At 43.0% G+C, this 21,014-nt stretch overlaps 1 protein-coding gene across 1 annotated transcript; it reads right to left on the bottom strand.

The window, feature by feature from the left end:
* Positions 1 to 893: 893 nt before the first annotated feature.
* Positions 894 to 16,470, bottom strand: fam151b (family with sequence similarity 151 member B). Its single transcript, XM_080432075.1, is given in 7 exon segments — positions 894 to 5,497; positions 5,499 to 5,517; positions 9,744 to 9,879; positions 11,952 to 12,175; positions 13,879 to 14,038; positions 14,743 to 14,868; positions 16,261 to 16,470. Coding segments are annotated over 7 exon segments (891 nt in total). The 5' UTR covers positions 16,352 to 16,470; the 3' UTR covers positions 894 to 5,362.
* Between the last annotated feature and the right edge of the window lie 4,544 nt (positions 16,471 to 21,014).

Genomic DNA, 21,014 nt, shown 5'->3' with positions numbered 1-21,014 from the left:
GAGCTGTGCTTTCTTTTTCTGTTCTTTTTCGATCTTCCAATCCTACATTCTCTTAAAATCAGCGTGAGGTTCCTTTTTGTTATTAGCGCGATAGTTCCTGGCCAAACAGGAAACCGTTGCGGTAGTTCCTGGCCGACGTCACTAAACGTCGGCCACGACGTCATGACGTTGGCCAGGAACGTCATTTTCCCGGGAAAGTCCCCCCCGTCCACGTTCAATAGAAAATATATAAATAAAAGGCTTCCGGGGGTGAAATTCATGGAGTGGGTGTTGTGAAACTTTTGCCACTCACAAAAGACATACAATTTAACTTTAGTTTTGTTGAAAACGTTACCTAGAATGCCTTTAAGTACATTTTGATGCCAATACTTTTGTACTTTTACTCAAGTACATTTTTGCACTCCTTGCAACTTGCAAGGAGTGCTAAGTTGCATCCCGTCTCATCACAATTCTAAATATCAGAACTGGATCTAACCACTCAAACCCTATATACACTTTGTTGACTGGAGTCCCCCAGGGGTCTATACTTGGTTCCCTCCTTTTTCCCCTCTACATCAGTGGTTCTCAACCTTTTCAGGCCATGACCCCCCAAAATGATCATATTTGAACTGGGGACCCCCCACCCTGACAAGCACTTGGAATGTAGGTGTTGAGGCATTACATTTTCGGTTCCACAGACACATATCGTGAAAATAGCGGATCTACAAGCTCACAACGCCTCACATCATCTGTTTTTACGTCTGGAGACTCCCATCCAGGACAGGGTTCAGACGCGCCTCCTGCAGGAGACTTGGCTCAGGTCTGAACCCATTTGATTTAGTTTGTTTACTTTTGATGCAATAATGGACTTTTTTCCTTTTCTTTCGTTTTGACCCACAGGTTGAGAACCACCGCTCTAGACCAAATCTCTTTGCTGAATAGCCGATCTACAAGCTCACAAGCGTTCACCTCATTAAGAGAATTTAGATGTCACCAGACATATCAGACGGCAGAGATCTCTGATCGTCAGGCTATGAGAGACTACCTTCTGTAATTCAGTCAAACTGACTAACCACTCTTCCTACACACAATGACTGACATCATCATGCAATGGTAATGCCCACAAAGCAAACCTCGCAATTTTGTGTGTGTGTTTGTTAGGGGTGGGTAGTAACGGGTTACAAGTAACGCAAGAATGAAAAACAAAATTGAGCTTGTAGATGTGCTATTTTCACAGAATGCTCAAAAGTTGGCCTATCATGACATGGCCCCACAATGGAGACGCTAGGTTGAAAGTGGTTAATCACATTGACACGAACATCCCTATTCTGGGCCTGTCGTAATTAGGGACGGGACGATAATCGTTATTATAGTTTATTGCGATTGTGATAAACAAAATGCTCACAATCATATTGGGGAATGCGATAAACAAAATGCTCACAATAATATTGGGGGAATTCAAATTTATCGTGAAAGTGTCCGTCATAAAATGGACCTGAAGGTCCGGAGGGCACTTGCCTGGATGCCCTGCATGGGATGAGGAGAGTGTGTATATCTGACATAGGCGAAGACCTCAAGACGCGCAGCTGTTCGTAGCTAACAGTGGAGTCAGTGCTGCTGTATGTGGCTGAGACATGGACCCTCACAGCACAACAGGAAAGGGCCTTGGATGGAGTCTACACACGGTTGCTATGAATGGCACTACAGTAGGTGCCACATGGGCGGACCACATCAGAAATGTGGTCCTCTACAGGGACCTACCACCGGTCACAGACAAGGTCTTAAGACAAGACAAGAGAAGGATGAGGCTGGCAGGGCACTGCGTGAGGCACCCGTAACTAGTGGCACGAAACTGACATTGTGGGAGCCAACCCAGGACAAAGCCAGGAAAGGCAAGAAGCGCGCCACCACCTATACCGTACGTAGATGGGGCAAGATTCTACAAAGTGAAAAGCCTATCTGGTCATATTGTCTCATCAAAAAAGAAGAGCTCCTGGCAGTTCTGGACAATTTATATTCAGGTGGACAACCCAGTTTCAATTCTCACACAAGAGATGAGCAAGCACTTCCAACATTCCAAAGGAGAGGGCTATATATATATATATATATATATATATATATATATATTATTTTTTTAAATGAAGGCCACCCAGATTAAATTACTTTATGTAAATCAAACAAAACACCCACCTCACTCTGTCTAAAACAGAACACAGCTGCAGCCAGCAAGTTCAGCTATATGCCGATCAAAGGTTAAAGAATGGAAGAACAATGTGGCAGAAGCACACAGCGCTGCAAAGATCTCCAGCCACAATGTGCGGAGCAGTCTTGATTTTGACAGCACATTTTGTGGTAGTTTTAGTCAGTCTTTTGAATAAAATTCCATTTGGTTTTAGTCATCTGAAATATTTTAGTTTCAGTCTAGTTTTAGTTGACTAAATATAGGGTTTTAGTGGACTAAATCTACAGTTGATTTAGTAGACTAAAATTACTTTTTGGCAGGCCTTGATGGCATCGTAATGCCTGATTTATACTTGGTTCTACTGGATCTCTTCTCCACTAGTCCCTCCATAACATTTTAGTCTAGTTTAAATTTGTTGATGAAATTGTCAATGATATTTAGTCATACTTTTAGTCATCATGGCTTAATTTTTCCTCAAATTTTTATTTCGTTTATCAGTGAAAAACGGTGGTCGAAGAACATTTTGTGTCATAGTTTTTAGTCGACTAAATTAACACTGGCGCCAGGCTCAAAGCCCAGCAAAAAAAGAGGATACAAAAGCCTTCTCAAATCTGGCAAGGTGGAGGAGGAGCTCAAGTTGAGGTACCGAGGACCTTAACCAAATCAGCTCATGGCTGATTGACAACAGGTTATCCCTACACCTAAAAAAACAAGTCGATAGTCTATGGGGTCAGGTCTCAGACTAGGGAGATCCCCAGTGTTCAAGGTGATGGTGGGGGACTATGAGAATACACACTGTGGCAGAACCCCTGGATGTCCCCGTCTCACTCTGGCCCCTCCCCACACAGAAGCCATGGGCTTGGGAAGCAGGCTCATAGGGCAACTCACCACAGCTGAGGAGAGGGAGGAGGAACCGACGGGCCGCAGCTGTGGCTCGTTCCCAGCCCAGGATAAAAGACCTCACTGCCCTCACTTCCAGTCAAACAGTGAGAAGGAGAAGACAGGAGAAATGCTGAGCCACATTTTCCTCATCCTACTATTTTCTGGGTATCTTGGACAGAGTTGAAGGAGCAGGCTGCACCAGTGGGAGTCATAACTGGTCCAGGAACAGGGACAGTCAGAAGGAGCAGGCTGCACCAGTGGGAGTCATATCTGGTCCAGGAACAGGACAGTCAGAAGAAGCAACATGATGACGACTCAGGTTGAGCTTGACAGACTAGGCTAGGCTAGTTACCGGCAGCATGGTGATGCTTATACTCATTGACAGTATATAAAACAGATCTGGGCAACGGGAAATTCGGGAATACTAGCACAACTGAGCTTTCTGTTAAACCTATCGTCTAATGGGACTCAAAATTTAAGGACAGGAACATTACGCTGCAACAAGTTTTTGACGAGCTACTGACTGATTATCCACAGGGCCTGCTTAGACGGCCTTCCTGCTGCTCACACTAACAGAGTCCCCGCCTGGAACTCACCCTGCCTCTTATTTTCATATGAACACAGAAAAATATAAGGATGGTGTGTTCTGTTATTCTCACGGAGGAACTGTAGTGCCCAATACCACCACTGGAGACAACAACGGTGTTACACATATGTTATACAGCAAAATCTCATTTCTCAAGCTCCATGTGAAAACGACTTTGGTGCCTTAAATAACCTTGAAGCCTTCAACGGACCTCGAACTTCTTTAAAACAGAGCTGTGTTCAGAGCCGGTGCTCTCCGCACCCCACACTTTGACCTGGCCTTCATTGTGCAGGCGGATGCCTCCGAGATGGGGTTCGGGCCGTCTCAGGTCTTTGGCGGTGAGGAGCATCCAGTTGTCTTTTGTGAGTAAGAAGTTGAGCCGTGCCAGGGCTGTTATTCAGCTGTTGAGCCTGAGGCCCTGGCAGTGAAGTGGGCCATCACTGCCCTTCGCTACTACCTCTTGGGACGGCACTTCACCCTGGTGACGGACCATGCCCCTCTGCAGTGGATGGCTCGTGCCCGGGGACACCAATGCTAAAGTCACCAGATGGTTTCTGGCCCTCCCAAGATTTCTCCTTTAATGTGCAACACAGAGCTGGATCAGCCCATGGCAACGCGGATGGTCTCTCCCGACTTGGCCCCTACCCTACGGCCTACCCCTACCGCGGAGCGAAACACCCTCACCTACCCTGAGCCCTTCACCCTGCTCCTACACCCCAGGCCGGCCTTTATTCTCAAATAAATATGCCTACAGGCTTCACTCTGCCTTGGTTTCTGTGTTTCAGTGTACCACTAGCCTGGTGGCTTCCCTAACCTTGCCACACACACACTCATTTGCATGTACATATGAAAGTTGGCTTTCATATGTGTGCCTGATGGAAGGGAAAGCAACTGGTTGGAATAACGTGTTCCTTCCACGCACTACATCCCACCGGGGAAACTCCCCTGTCAGGTGATAAGAAGCGGCCTGCTCACTCCTCATGCACTGAAGGAAGCACAAGCCTCAGTTCGGGGCTCTCCCAGGCTGGCAGAGGGAGAGTAGCGCCCAGGATTACAGTTTAGGCAATTGGCACTGGGTGAAAAAATGGGTTACAAAAATCGTGAAAATAAAATGTATATAACAAATAAAAATAATCTTATTATATGTTGTGATTAATTAATGTGTGCTTAACTTCAATGTAATCATCTCTCATCTTTACCTTTAATATGTGTACTTGGGAGTACAGGTATAGGCCAGTGTGTGTGTGTGTGTGTGTGTGTGTGTGTGTTGTGTGTCTTGTGCACATGTGGATACATGCGTTTATACAGTTATGAACACTTGTTATGTGTTTATACAGATATCTCTCTCGCCTTGTATGTATTGCTTTGTTTTGTTTGTTGTTGCACTTGTGCAGCAATTTGGTTGACTATACGGTTGTTTTTAAATGTACTATATAAATAGAGTTTTTCATATCACCCCATCCCTAGTCATAATAGTGACCACTTTCAACCTGTGTCTTGGGCCATGTCAACATATGGGTGAACATTTTCAAATTAAACTTGCAAATAATATTCAAAATGTGCACCTCTGCAAGCTTGTAGATCTGCTACTTTTCAATAGCTTAAGTCTAAATTGGGAGTGGTTAAAGACAGGGATTCATCAATGTAATCTCTTATCTCTTGTGTTTCACATAGAAGAACTGCTACACTGCAAACACCGGATTGTCTTTCAGCATGTTTGCCCTTTTTCATTTTCATGATAGTGTGTCATAATGGTTATTTATATGAAGGAACATTTCCTCTGGTAGGGTCAAAGTAAATCTTGCTCTTGTCAACTCTTGTCTGTAGGGCAGTAAGTCCTGGACCACAAACTGGTCATTTTGGTTCGTCCCATACCGTCAGAGAGTACCTTAAAGAAAACAAAAAACAAGTCAGGTAGTTATTTTAAAACATATACCAATAATTCATATACAACTATGAAGGGGGTTATTATGTGCTTAAATGACAGAGAGAGGTTGACAATACAGTAGATATGGTTACAGACAGCTCACATTTGCCTTCATTCGTCTCCCATGGCTGCTTCTCTCCCCTTTTTACCCAATCCGTCCCTGACTTCACCATGCAGTTGAGCTGTGGCCCCCGCCTCAGCCGATCTGCAAGCCCACAACAATCCCACATGCAATGCGGTGTGGGCTTGTAGGTCAGCTGTGTTCCCTGTGCGACACCGTTGTACACCGAAGAAACAGACACTAGACAGGAATGCACAGACATAAAGCGGTGATGGGTCACAGAGGAGAGATAGCCCCAATAAACCCGAAAAAGTTGTAAAGTAAACAATTCATTATATTTCTAAAATTTTGTGTTTTCTGAGGAGAGCAATGTGACAAGAAATGAGTTCATATAGCATTTCTCTTGCTAGTTCTACTGAAACTCCGTGAACCCCCTCTTTGCAGAAGTTATTTGAAGTCCTGCTTATTATAGATCAATTATTTGTTTACTAGGGTTGGGACTCGTTAGCTCTCTCTCTCTCTCTCTCTCTCTCTCTCTCTCTCTCTCTCGTCTCTCTCTCTCTCTCTCTCTCTCTCTCTCTCTCTCTCTCTCTCTCTTCTCTCTCTCTCTCTCTCTCTCTCTCTCTCTCTCTCTCTCTCTCATCTCTCTCTCTCTCTCTCTCTCTCTCTCTCTCTCTCTCTCTCTCTCTCTCTCCTCTCTCTCTCTCTCTCTCTCTCTCTCTCTCTCATCTCTCTCTCTCTCTCTCTCTCTCTCTCACACACACACACACACCGTCCGGCCCTCTCTGGCCTCTCCTCTCTCCCCGCTTTGCGGCCCTAACCTCTAGTTAGTAATTAATTATGCAACAGCAATATAATTATGTACATGCAGATATGCACTTAGAGGGTGCACGTTCAACAGTGGAGACAAATAAATGCTCTCCACCTGTTTAGGAGCAGATGGCTGACCCCGAGACCGTTCGTTGCGATCCGGGGCGACTGTGTTTAGGGGCGAGATAATTAGGAGCATCTCGCTCACCCAGACCGTTCGTTGCGATCTGGGGACTCTACACGGTAGAATGACTAGATAAGATTAACCTTTGTGTCTCTGGTGGAGAGATTTACTTAAAGTCGACGTGCTACCACGAAAGGATTGCACTGCATTTCATGCACTTTGCATGCTCATTTTCCTCTCTTGTAAAGTCCAACCACACTTGTGTTGTGAGGATTTTTGTGTGTACGATATGCTGCTGTCCTGACAATATTCACTCCGTCACACTAAAAGGACACTATTATGATCCTAGATCTGTGGGCTATCCACCCCACTCACACGTGTAGGCGTAACGTCACCACAGTCCGCTTGCATGCACACAGCTGAGCCAAATGAAGACAGATGAGAAATTCCAGGAACCGTTTGCGGGAACCGTTAATGCAAATACGATGGAACCGGCTCCGGTTCTTCAATCTCGGAACCGGTTCGGAAAAATAACCGGTTCCGGGTCCCAACCCTAATTGACACTGGATGCACAGGTGATTGTTTCATGCAATCAATTCTCAACCTGTTGTTTTGGGGTGCGCTGGTTTCAGCACACCCGACCCCCTCTTGTGTGTTGGCTAGTGCTGTGCGTCCTAGCGAAACGAATGCGAGACAGAATGGGTTTCATTTGCAACCAGTATGATGCTTGCAACCAGTGTGACGTCGTCCGTTAAGGGGTCTATTGTAGGCCAAGCAGTGTCATGAAGCATCAGGGCATTAATTCACGCGTTGTGATGCATTTATGCATTGTGAGCTTGGAGATCCATTGTCAGCTGTTGTTATCAATGATGGATAAAACCTCCCAACTCCACTTAAGCTGGATTGGGTTAAAGTGGTGATAATATAATGACACATGCAAGTATCTGACAATATATAAAGTCACAATACCAACTTTGATGAGGCAGTATTGCTTTGTTTTAAAAAATATAAGGTTTTCTTAATTTCCTGAAAAAATAACAATTTTACATTTTGGAGTTAGCTGGTTTCTGCCCGACAGCAGAGATATAAAATATTAGAATATATTTGAATATTAAAAATAATAAAGCATTGACACTTGAATGGGATTATAGAGGAAAACTGACAGCCCAAGTGTGTGTGTGTGTGTGTGTGTGTGTGAGAGTGTGAGTGTGAGTGTGTGTGTGTGTGTTAGGGCTGGTAAAGTAATATTCGAATATCGAATATTCCTCGAATATTGAAAAAAATATCGACTAGAGGGGCGTGGCTTCCGCTCAGTGTACAAAATATATTTTCTATCAGATCAGAGCAGCGCGTGCTGACCCTCTTCCACTGTGTGTGACCCTTACTGGCCATGTAGTTGAGTGCTTGCGGTCACTTGTCATAACAAGCCCGCTACAACCAGTGTTGCCATGTCGGCTTATTTTTCTCGCAATATTTGGCTTATTTTTGGAGGTGGGTTGGCTTATTTCTCTCACGAGAGTTGGCAACACTGGCTACACAGGGATGCAATACCAACGGGTGGCATTTACAACCCCCCTGGAGTGTTTGGCAGTGAGGGTGTGGTGGGAGCACGGTAGGATGAATGTGGTTAACTTGTATAAATCGTGTATGCAGCTTAGTGTGAATGAGTTAGAAAAGGTAGTAGATGAGGTGGGGACTCCAGTGATATGGGTGGGTGATTTTAATGCACATAACCCACTGTCGGGGAGCGAAGACAGGGATAAGAATGGCGAAGTGGTAGAGGAACTAATGGATAGGTGTGGGTTGGTGTGTATGAATGATGGGAGGCCAACTAGGTCACCGGCTTCAAATGCTATCAATGCATTGAGATTATCACGGTTTATCAGACCATTGAATGGGCGAGTAGGCGACATACTGACCTACCTGTGATTCATCAGACCATTTATTCGGTGTAATCAGGAGCTACTGACCAACTCGGAGGCGGAGCAGTCCCTACAACATGATTTACGATTCTGCGCCTATCGATACTTAACTCGAACGGCGCTGAGTAGTCTCATGCAAACGTCGCAACGCTCGGGACGGCAACTCGCTCGCTTTAGCTCGCTCGGTGGTCCCTCACGTGGCTCCAGTTCGCTTGAGACTGGGCGCCTCCGTCAGGGTCCGAAACCGAAACTGAACTTTTTAAGTCATCTCTGTCGGTAGGTCAGTATGTCTTGATAACACCCAATGAATGGTCTGATAAATCACGGGTATATCAGTATGTTGCCTACCTCGCCCATTCAATGGTGTGATAAAACCTGATAATCTCCCATTCAATGCATTGATAGCATCCGAATGGGGTGACTAGGTATGATATTAGAACGGGGAGGGTGTCATGCATTGATTTAGCTATAGCCTCTCCTGAGTTAGCAGGGAAAGGGGGGTGGGAAACCATTGAAGAGAACACAATAGGAAGTGACCACGTCCCGATAGTGGTGGGATTTGGCCAGCCCTTGATAGTGGAGGAAGATATGAGACCAAGACCACTAAATTATAGCAAAGCTAAATGGGATGAATTTGCTGAGGGGTGTAGAAGGGGACTGGACAGTACAATAGAAGAGTGGAACAATAGTGAGGTGATAAGGGATAATCACTGCATTCCAAGGAAAAAGAAAACTGTAAAACGAAAGAGTGTTCCATGGTGGAATAAAGGGTGTGATGAGGCAGTGAGGGAAAGAAATAGAGCCTATAGCATACATGGGCAACTGGCGGCCCAGGGGCCACATGTGACCCCCACCTTCACTTAATGCGGCCCGATGATTTCAGCTGTTCCAATTCCAAACATGCAAACATGACTCGCTTTAATTACTTCAGTCTATATTAGTAGCTTAATGATCCACTCAGCCTTAAGACTATGGGGTGCAGTCAAAACCAACCTGGCGACACTGGATGGGGGTGGAGGGCAACAAGGCAGCTCATTTGGCAGCCAAAGAGGCCCTGAGGAGGGAGGAGGTGGATGTGGGCATAGCCATGGGGATCTCAGAGTACCGCAGTAAAATAAAGGAGGAGATAACCAGGAGGTCGGCAAAAGGAATGGGAGGGGGAGAAAAGCTGCGCTATGAGCTTGTATATCTGCTATTTTTGAATAGCAAAAGAAATCTAGAGTGACACAGATGCGTTCCCGGGTTGAATGGGTTAATCCATGTGTCATACCTGTCTGACTGCTGCAGCAGCCATGTGAGCTGGGACAGAGACTTGGACAAAAGGCTGGCTCTCACTGGGAAGGTGACCGGATGCTGCAGGCTTTTACAAACCACCTCCATCTCACGCACCATCTCCCAGCTGTACCCTGAGAGGGAGGAAACATATATACATCATTTTGTTAAGAGTAATGGTTCCCAAACTGGAGGTCACGACCCCCAGGGGAGTCCCTAAAATATTTGTATTTATTTATTTATTTGGGGGGGGGGGGGGGGGGCGTCAGATGATTAGCTTAATGTGCCACGTTGTTTTCTCACTCAACAGTAAACAAACCAACATACAGTATACGTGTATACAGGGTACGTGCACATTTCTAAAGTGACAATTTATGGACTTTTAAGATTGTAGATTGGCTATTTTCCCTATTTTTGAAGATGTTGAAAATATTGGATATTTTCTCTATGATTTTAGTTGCTTTTAGGTTTGTTTTTGTTTTGTTTTGCAAAGCCTCATTTTTATATTCATTTCAGTTAACTAAATGTTTTGTCAATAATAGTTATCAATATTTCATTAATTTTAGTTAACTATGATAACTCTGATGTGTATCTCCTCCTGTATGCTATGCGAGTACTCCCCCTGCTGGATAGTTTGTTGCTCTGCCATATTATGAGCTGCAGTTTCTTTGATAGTTCTGAATCACTGTTTATGATAGTTTTGTTCCTTTTCTCCCCAGATTCACAGTTCACAGAAAGCTAGTGGATAGTTTTTTTTTTTATTGATTGTTTGATTGATTGACTGACTGACAATATGTGCAGAACAAGGTGTACAGAACAGGTGCATCAAAAGGATGTATATTAAATTAAACCCCCATCTTTTTCTTATTCTTTTTATCTATGCCATTGTAACATAACTCGAGTACCGTCTGACTGATCTACTTCAGACTTGGCATGTGTATTAGAGTTCTCAAATTCTGCCCGAACCCAACCCTACATTTTCGGGCTGGGCCGAGCCTGGGGTTCCGTGAAGAAATAATCAAATAAATTAAGAAAATCCTATTACCCCCCCAAAAAATAAGTTCAACTGCCACTAACGGTAAGGCCGGTGGAAATGGTAGTGGATGTGTTGGATGCAGCTCAAAGTGAACTCTCCTCAGGTATCTAGTTTGTCGCCGTCCGACCTTCCTAGCCCGCGTTATTAAAGAAATACAGGCAACAATGGCCAAAACTCAATCGAAAATCGGCGATCGAAAATCAGTGAAAGTGGCCGTTTTCAAGATGTTTTGGTCCAATCTGCTCAGTTCAAAGCTTGTTGGATGCGTGACTTTGAGGGCATTAAGCATATAATGTTTTGGGCCTAAAAGTATGGTAATTGTTCGGGCCGGGCCTCGGGCCAGACCAGTAGGGCCCAGTTAGGGCCAGGCCTTAATTTACAGCCTTGTTGAGAACTCTGAGGATTTGAGGGTGTGTTCTTCCAAGTGGGAATTCGGTTGGATCACCGGTTGTCTGGAAGTGACAATACCAAATCTCTGTATCTGTCTGTCTGTGTCCCATTAGTGTCAATACAGTATATGGAGATCTGTCTGTCTCTTTTATGTCGTATGGAGATCCCTGATGCCATCAACATGTCATAGTACTGACATCATCGATTGGCCTCCAAGTACTATGATAATGGGTACTGCACTATGTACTCTGACAACGGGCATTGCATAACCGAAGGGGCATGCGTTCTCAACGGGCATTGCCCTAGTTTCAATACTACCAGTATCATGGTGTGCATACTGTATTGCTGTTCTGTCTGTGGACATGAGTGTGGGTTGGGATCCTTTAGGATTTTAACGATTCCAGTTACTTAATGATTCCCTCTTAACGGTCCGATTCTACAACGGTTCCCTTTAACAAAAATAAAAGAATATATATAATTTTGGCCCTCATTAACTCATTCACTGCCAAGGACGTAATGGACGTAATTTACGTCCAAACGCCAAACCTGCAAAGGACGTAAAAAACGTATTATACATGCTTCCATGTTAAAGGATTCACAAAAGTAAAATTTTCAAGTGTTTAAAAAAAAAGCCGCATTCAAACGGCCATAGCTCTGAAATGGAGGATCCCTACGCACCCGACATGTCACTGTGTGTACCTGTATGAGTGAGTGACAAATAAAACCTCCTAAATGGACCCGATAGTGTAGAAAGTAACTCGGAGAGTTCAAAGTAAACACCTGGGTTATCAGCATCAGGCGTCCATCCAGTGGTCCAGCCCAGAGACAGCACCATGGGGTGGGAGCCATGGGCAGCCATCTCCCCCAGGAAAGCGCCTGCTTCCAGAGGTACGGCCTGCTGGCCTCCGGGTCCATGAAGAATGTCTGCATTGAGCCACACAGGAACGCTCAGCTCGGGCCACACGGCCTCCAACACAGCCATGGACGGAGCCACTGCTTCTAGACTGACAACACAAAACAGCAGCGTTGTTTCATTTGGACTGTCTTTGTCGTACGACCGTGTCACGCGGTGAAAATAGCAGATCTATTCGCGACACGTTGTGACCTTGTAGATCGGCTATTTTCGTCGTGCGACACTGGTGTATGGTACGGTACAAATAAGCATGAACAAAGGGGTTCCACCACGCTTCAAGCCAAACTCTGTATTGACATCGAAACGTGGTCACATTATTGGCCAGCACCCTGTAAATAGTTTGCTCCAGTGCCTTCCTTCTACAACTAAGCATATTGGACCTGGGCTATTTCTGAGAATTTTCACAGATTATGACAAGAATAGGATACCAGGGATAATGTGGTTAAATCTCAAAAAGCAGGCTGCTTGGGTGGCACAGTGGTTGTGGCTTTGAATCCACTGTGGTGCATCCGGCTTAGTGGAGTAGCTATATACGAACACAATTGGTCCGTGTTCGCGTTACTGTGCCTGTCGTTACATGTAGCACAATCTGCGGGACAAGTCCCAACAACATTTCGCTGCTTGTACCTGTATAAGACCTGTAATATGTACTTTTTAAATTTGGGTCCCGTCCCGGGGAGACAACTGTCACATTGTGACCTTAGCACACAACCAAGTATAATCATCATTCAGAGAAAGCCAAGAGAAAGACATGTTAACTCTACAGAATCCAAATGACTGAAATCAGTTGTGATGGATACGACTTTCACACAAGCTCCATCTTGTAACCCAACCCATCCGCTCGCTGCACAGCTGCAGGGACAACTCACTCATTGTTGTTGTTAGATAGGGCTGAGGGGACGATCGGCTCAATTCTTACGTTTCTGTATTGCATCAAAAAAGGAAAGGTAGTCCCGTTATGCTACAGATGTCTATATGGTGTTCCGACCGTCTGGAAAAAAAGTAATCTATGGGATGAAACAACCTTTTAAACAAGAATTTTAACCAGCCTGCCTGGGCCTCCATGTTGAATATAAACGTGCGGTCGCGTGTTCATGATCGGGAACGTGTATGGCCAGTCAATGTATTTACAGTAATATTTTGAATGTTTCAGGTAATGTTGCTGTTATTGTTTTTACTAACTTTAACAATTATTATTGGAATTTGTATTTATTCCTAGATCAGTGGTTCTCAAACTTTTACAATTTCAAGGACCCCCATAACTCTGAGAGTGTACAAATGGAACCAAATGGACCCGTACGGGTCCATTTGGTTCCATTTGTACACTCTCAGAGTTACAGACCTGTATGGGTCCATTTAGAAACCCCTCAAGTAACCCTGAAAGCCCCTGGACTCCCCTTTTGAGAAACACTGTCCTAGATTTGTTTTGAATTACATACTCCCTAGCGTAGCGGTTAGAGCACACGCCTTTCGTACGGATGGCGTGGGTTCGAATCCTGCCTGGCGTCGACGTCAGCAAGGGCATGTGGTCTCAACGGGTTCCTAATGCCAAATCAAATGGGTTCAGATCTGAGCCAAGTCTCCTGAGGGGGCGCGTCTGAAGCCTGTCCTGGACAGGAGTCTCCAGACGTAAAAAACGGTGATGATGACATACTGCTATCGGATAGGTACTCGGTATCAACCAATACGCAAGTTATGGGTATCGGAATTGGTATCGGGAAGGGGAAAATGGTATCGGTACATGGCTAATTTAAAGTAACTTGACAATGAACACACACACAAGGTATGGCCAACCTCTTGAAGTCCAGTTTGATCCCTTTGGTGTGCGTCTTTGTTCCCTGAAGCCACTCCCTCAGTGTGATGTCACTGTCGTTGTCAGGGGGGTGGGCCATGATGGGCTCCTTGGGGTCGTGACCTCTCATGAGGACGTCCGCTTCGATCATGTGAGTGCCACCTGGAGGTTAAAGCAACGGCTGACATGAGACGTCACGTTTTACAAGACAAACGTTCTTTCATTAAAAATGTAGGATTAATGTCAATCTAGGATCATCTCTCGAGTCTAGGGATGAAAAAAATTGCGATAACAACTGCTCCTTTATTTATTGTGAGAATTGTCTGTCATACACTGGACCTGTTGGCTCTGTACTTGGACCGCTTTACTACATCTACACAAAATCTCTTCACCAAAAATAGCAGATCCACAAGCTCACAACAGGCCGTGTCGTGAGCTTGTAGATCTGCTATTTATGGCTAATGTTGCCGCCAGAATATGGATGCTGAGATGCTAGTGGTTAAGAAAAGTGGCATTTTAATAGTTTTAAACATATTTTATTATATGGGATATATCATTAATTGCAATTATTTTGGCCACAATAACCGTGGCGTGGAGTGCCGAAAAGTGCTGAAAATGGACAGAAACTACAGCGGATGTTCAGCCACCCCGAAGCACAGCTTGCTGCTTAGAACAAAAGGGAATTCAAAAATATTGTAGGAGTTTGACTCGATTCGACAGATAAATATTGTGAAAATAGTCGAACTACAAGCTCACAACGCCTTCCAACGCCAGCTTATAAAAATCGGCTATTTTCACAATTCTTGCCTCTTACTTAGGTAGGTAATATTTGATCATTCATCCCTACTACAGTATGATGGGTTCACCTTGTAGAGCCTGTGTGAGCTTGTGTTTGCTGTTAGCAGCGTGGGCCCACTTGACCTGCGCTGCATCCTTGGATCTGATCAGATCCCGACTGAGAAAATAATCCAACGTCTCCTCACTCATTTGTCCTGTGGAAGAACACATAAGATTCTGACATAAACATCACCATTCACACACAGCACATCATCAGCTGATTTAATTACTAAGAAGCAGTGGTGTAAAGTAACTAAGTACATTTACTCAAGAACTGCACTCGAGTACAATTTTGAGGTATTTTTTACTTTACTGGAGTATTTCCAATTTTCTGTACTTTTACCTCTACATCTCAAAGGCAAATATTATACTTTTATTCCACTAGAATTATTTGAAAACTTTAGTTACTAGTTACTTCGTAGATTTTGATTATTATCACAAAAAATACATTAACCACTTCAGACCTAATTCGGCCATTTGAAAAAAAAGTAAAATTTGAATGCCAGACTTTTACTTGTAACAGAGTACTTCTACATTGCAGTATTGATACTTTTACTTAAGTAAAAAAAAGTAGTACTTTTTCACCAATGCTAAGAAGATAATCGAATAACGCATATTCTGACGATGTTGCATGTTCTTTGATCAAATATAAGTGTTAAATATATTGCGTTAGTAATCATTGCTATTGAGTGTTTGTTCAGTAACGGGGATCTACCCTTCTCTCCGGCTCTTTAATAAACAGAAAATACATTTGTACTGTATACCAATTTCATCCAACCAGCAGGAGAGAACAGGATAAATAAGTGTAATTGGAAGTTGAAAAGCTGATGAGTGGGTTCTTTCTCCTGATTGGATGAAAGTGTTAAACCACCTGAACATGTATTTTCTGTTTACAAAGAAGAGCTGGAGAACAAACACTCTATAGCAATGATTACTATCACAATATAGAGCTATTTAACACCGTTACTGAACAAACACTCTATAGCAATGATTACTATCACAATATAGAGCTATTTAACACTGTTACTGAACAAACACTCTATAGCAATGATTACTATCACAATATAGAGCTATTTAACACTGTTACTGAACAAACACTCTATAGCAATGATTACTATCACAATATAGAGCTATTTAACACTGTTACTGAACATACACTCTATAGCAATGATTAATATCACAATATAGAGCTATTTAACACTTAAACCCTACCTTTAAGTAGAATGTTGAGGTACTTTACTTTACTGGAGTATTTCCAAAATTATTTTTTAGTTCTACTCAGAGGCAAATATTGTACTTTTACTCCACTACAATTATTTAAGCTTTAGTTACTAGTTAATTAAGATTTGGATTATTATTACAAAACCAGTTCAGAATATAGTACTTTCTACTTTTGGTATTTCAAGTACATTTTGATACCAGCACTTGTGTACTTTTACTCAAGTAAATTTACTTGTAACAGAGTATTTCTACATTTCTACATTGCAGTATTGATTATTTTACTTAAATAACAAATGTGAGTACTTTTCCCCACCACTGATATTTACCATTGAAGTGTCGAACAAGCTGCAGAAGAACAGTTCCAACCAGAATGAAGAGGACAGCACGGACATAAAGCCACCGACTGTGACACAACATCAATAATAATAATATGAATATCAGCTACACGACGTCGACATGAATGTAAAAACATCAATGTATCCATTCATTATTCATCCAAGCACTCCCAGCTGCGTTTACACACTTCTATTTTATGAACGAACTCCCTACCCTACCGTGTGTGGTTTCTACTTGCTGCTCAGTACTCATTTCCGGTCTAAAGCCCGCCTACTGTATCCTGCTGTTTGCACGACTACATAACATGTACGCAGCGTTTCCGTTTCCGCTCCACACCCAGACCGGATCAGCCAACGTGCTAAAGCAAATCGATCCCCCAGTCCAACCATAGAGGGTCCAACCAAAACAACGTAGTGCTTGGGTCGCTGATAATGACGTCACTGCTGTCGCACAATGATAACGTGGAAGATTGTGTTTAGATCTTTTACGGTCTATCATGGTTTAGATTCATTGATGTATTGTTTTGTGTTGTTGAGAAAAGCTGTGGACGCGTGTTGAATGTGCGACAACATTTAAGTGACCCATGTGGTGTGTTTAATGTGATTGTGTGATGTCAAATGAACTGATTCAAACGGCATTTTACAAAAATATTTGATGTAATAACCTAAACACGACACTAGATGGTGGTATTGTCTTTGTTTCTAAGCAGTTGTAACCATAGATCAGCCTCTATATCTCATACTGTTTCTGTAGTGTGATGCAGTTAAGGCTACGTGTATGTGGGCAAGGTTATAACCAGTGGTGAAAAGAAACTAAGTACATTTACTCAAGTACTGTACTTAAGTACAATTTTGAGGTACTTTTACTTTACTGGAGTATTTCCAATTTTCTATATTTTACCTCTACTCCACTACATCTCTGAGACAACTATTGTACGTTTACTCCACTACAATTATTTGATAACTTTAGTTACTAGTTACTTTGTAGATTTTGATTATCATTACAAAACCACTGATATACACTAGGCCTATATACTTTGGCAATTTTCAAAGGATTTTTATACATTTTACACATTTGAAAACTTGTGAAATGGAACCTTCTGTATAATGAGTACTTTTACTTTTGGTACTTTAAGTACATTTTGATACCAATGCTTTTGTATTTTTACTCAAGTAAATTTTGAATACCTTACTTTTGGTAAATTTTGAATACCTTACCTTACCTTACAGAGTATTTCTACATTGCAGTATTGATACTTTTACTTAAGTAAAAAATGTGATTACTTTTTCCACCACTGGTTATAACCCTTAGGATGTAAAAGTAGTGGAACGCAGTGAGCTGGGAATGAACCCGAGGCTCCCACTCGCCAGTCCGATGTGTTACCAGTCATGCCAATAGGGCTGAGCCCGATTGGCAGGTCTGTTGCACGCCGCTTCTGGCTAATTTGACTGTGGGGGCTACAATCACCCCCCCGATCTTTGGAGCGCGTCCTCGCGCTTCACACTTCACGCCGTGGACCACCGTACACGACGTCCCTCATGTCCCTCACGCGAGGATATTACGCTCCTCGTCCTGCCGACTACGCCAGATTGTAGTGAAGTGCAGTGAGCTGGGATTGAACATGTTCAGTCTGACTGGTAACACGTCGGACTGGCGAGTGGGAGCTTCGGGTTCAATCCCAGCTCACTGCACTTCACTACATAAACATCAAATTCACATGTAGCCTATGTGTGGTTGTTTTGATTGATTGAATTCTATATTGAATAAAACAAACAGAATCTACATTTAAAAATAAACATATCAATAGTGTCCAGGCAAACTAGCGTTTCACATCAAAGTAATTGTAACAGAATTGTTTTCACCATACATCTTTTCAATGAGGTGTCCAGAACAACATACTAAAAGCCCTAAGAAATCCTAGTTGTGGAAGTATGTTTAATTAAGCAATATTACACGAGAGGGTGTGCTTTACCGTCATTATTGGCACGCCAGTGATGCGGTCAGGAACGAGGCGAAGCCGGGTTCCGCGAGCATCACTGAAGTGCCAATAATTAAGCAATATTACACGAGAGGGTGTGCTTTACCGTCATTATTGGCACGCCTGTGATGCGGTCAGGAACGAGGCGAAGCCGAGTTCCGCGAGCATCACAGAAGTGCCAATAATGTAAGGTAAAGCACACCCTCGAGTGTAATATTGCGATTATACAACAGTTACCAACAAAACACATCCAAATTTATTCATATTGTGGAGCAATTCATAATAAAAATGTTTCGCTATTATCCGTTTCCCTGTAAAGAGAAGAGTTTTTCACTGAGACATTAAATAGCCTCTGTAGCAGAGCCTGAGGTACCGTCTCATCAACACAGCTGAGCTATCAATGCTTGCGCAGTGGAATGAATTCCAGTAGGCTATATGCTCCGTCGTACGACCGTGTCACGTGGCCAAAATAACTGATCTACAAGTTGACAACACGTCGCGATGGCGACACGTTGTGAACTTGTAGATCGGCTATTTTCGCCGTGCGATACCTGGCAACGCGTTGTGAACTTGTAGATCGGCTATTTTTTCCGTGCTGTTTGTTTTCCTACCGTGGGACAGCGTGACGTCACAGCACAGCTGTGCCATATATGGTCTAATCAGGTGCGGACTGCAGTGCGGAGTGATTTATTAATGTGATTAGGCCCGTGCTATGATGCTGGTTTGAAGCACGGCTAGATAGCTATTTCAACCAATCAGATTGCTTGGTCGGAACTACCTGTTGTATAATGTAAGGTAAAGCACACCCTCGAGTGTAATATTGCGATTATACAACAGTTACCAACAAAACACATCCAAATGTATTCATATTGTGGGGCAATTCATAATAAAAATGTTTCGCTATTATCCGTTTCCCTGTAAAGAGAAGAGTTTATTTGACTGAGACATTAAATAGTCCCTGTATCAGCGCTTTGAGGCACCGTCTCATCAACACAGCTGAGCTATCAATGCTTGCACAGTGGAATGAATTCCAGTAGGCTATATGCTCCGTCGTACGACAGTGTCACGTGGCCAAAATAACTGATCTACAAGCTGACAAAGCATCGCGATGGCAACGCGTTGTGAACTTGTAGATCGGCTATTTTCGCCGTGCTGTTTGTTTTCGTCTGTTTGTTTTCCTACCGTGGGACAGCGTGACGTCACAGCACAGCTGTGCCATATATGGTCTAATCAGGTGCGGACTGCAGTGCGGAGTGATTTATTAATGTGATTAGGCCTGTGCTATCATGCTGGTTTGAAGCACGGCTAGATAGCTATTTCAACCAATCAGATTGCTTGGTCGGAACTACCTGTTGTATAATTGGCATCAATCCAAGATGTCCACCAATATTGTCTAAAAGCCATATAAATTAATGGTTAGTCAATGTCAATTAAACATACTTCCGCAACTAGGGTTTCTTAGGGCTATGTTGTTCTGGACACCCTAACCCTAACCGTCATAGAAATGATGTAGGGTGAAAAAAAATCTGTTACAATTACTTTGATGGGAAATGCTGGTTTGCTAGACTATCTAGTAAACACCCTGTAGCCTAGTTCTGTTGTATTGGTTCAAAAATTGCAACAATATTTTTTTGATATTGTATCTGAATTCCTCTCCTCAAAATGTATTTGGAAGTCAATTAAAATGTCAGACGAATGAAAATTGGACTCACCATCATTTTATATGGCTTTTTGACCATAATTGGTGGCCAATTTTGGATTGATGCCAATTAAACACATTTCCACAACTAGGATATCTTAGGACTTTTAGTATGGTGTTCTGGTGACTTAATAGAAATGGTCTACATGGTTACAATTACTTTGATTTTGAGGTCCACAATGAGCTAGTTTGCCTGGACTAGCTGAATGTAGCCAAATTAATTGAAAAATGTTACTTTCATTCATTTACATTTGTAACCATTTGTACCAAATGTAAATTAGTAACTTATTAGAAGTAATTTATTCTTCAAAAATATATTTGAGTAAAAGTATTGTGTGTTGCATTAAAACTCTGACAAGTACAATTTATTGTGCTACAGTATAACTGATATGGTTACTATATTCAAGGTGGAATGCATTCATTTTGGTTTTCTTTCTTTTCATTCTAAAGCGAGTGAGTACATTTTTCTACCCTGCACCAACAATGCCATTGTGCAACAACGCTACACAATACGCACTATGCCAAAGCTTGATGTTGCTTGTGGTTATAAAAAGCCTTGGGGCTTCAACGATAACAGGTTATGCCACTATGAACACCTGAATGCACGGTTCTCAACATAGCGTCCGGGGAACTGCCAGCGGTCCGAATGGACCCTTACAGGTCTATAAACTCTTCAATGGACCCTTATCCAGTGTACAAATGGTCCATTAAGGGTTCCATTTGTACAAGTTAAATTGACACAGGATGTTATAGTGTAGATTTGGGTCCCACGAAAAAAAAGTGGGGGAAAAAAGAAAGAAATAGGAAAGGGTGGGGGGGAGTATCAAATGGGGGTTTGTGGCCTGATGCTCATCAAACTGAAGGCCTTGAAATTAAATAATGTTCAGAATCACTAAACTACACAATACTGGACCTCCTACACTGTAAAATCCTCAGTGATTATTCAACTCCCAGAGTCAGAGTTACAGATCAGAAAGGGTCCATTCGGTCCTCTAGTGGTCCCCAGACCCGACGTTGAGAGCCAGTGCCTTAACCACTTAAAGGAGCATTTCACCCCTGGAAGAACT

The sequence above is a fragment of the Gymnoscopelus braueri genome (assembly GCF_963280865.1).
Source record: "Gymnoscopelus braueri genome assembly, chromosome: 7".
NCBI lineage: Eukaryota > Metazoa > Chordata > Actinopteri > Myctophiformes > Myctophidae > Gymnoscopelus > Gymnoscopelus braueri.
This window is presented reverse-complemented; position numbering and strand designations above follow the sequence as displayed.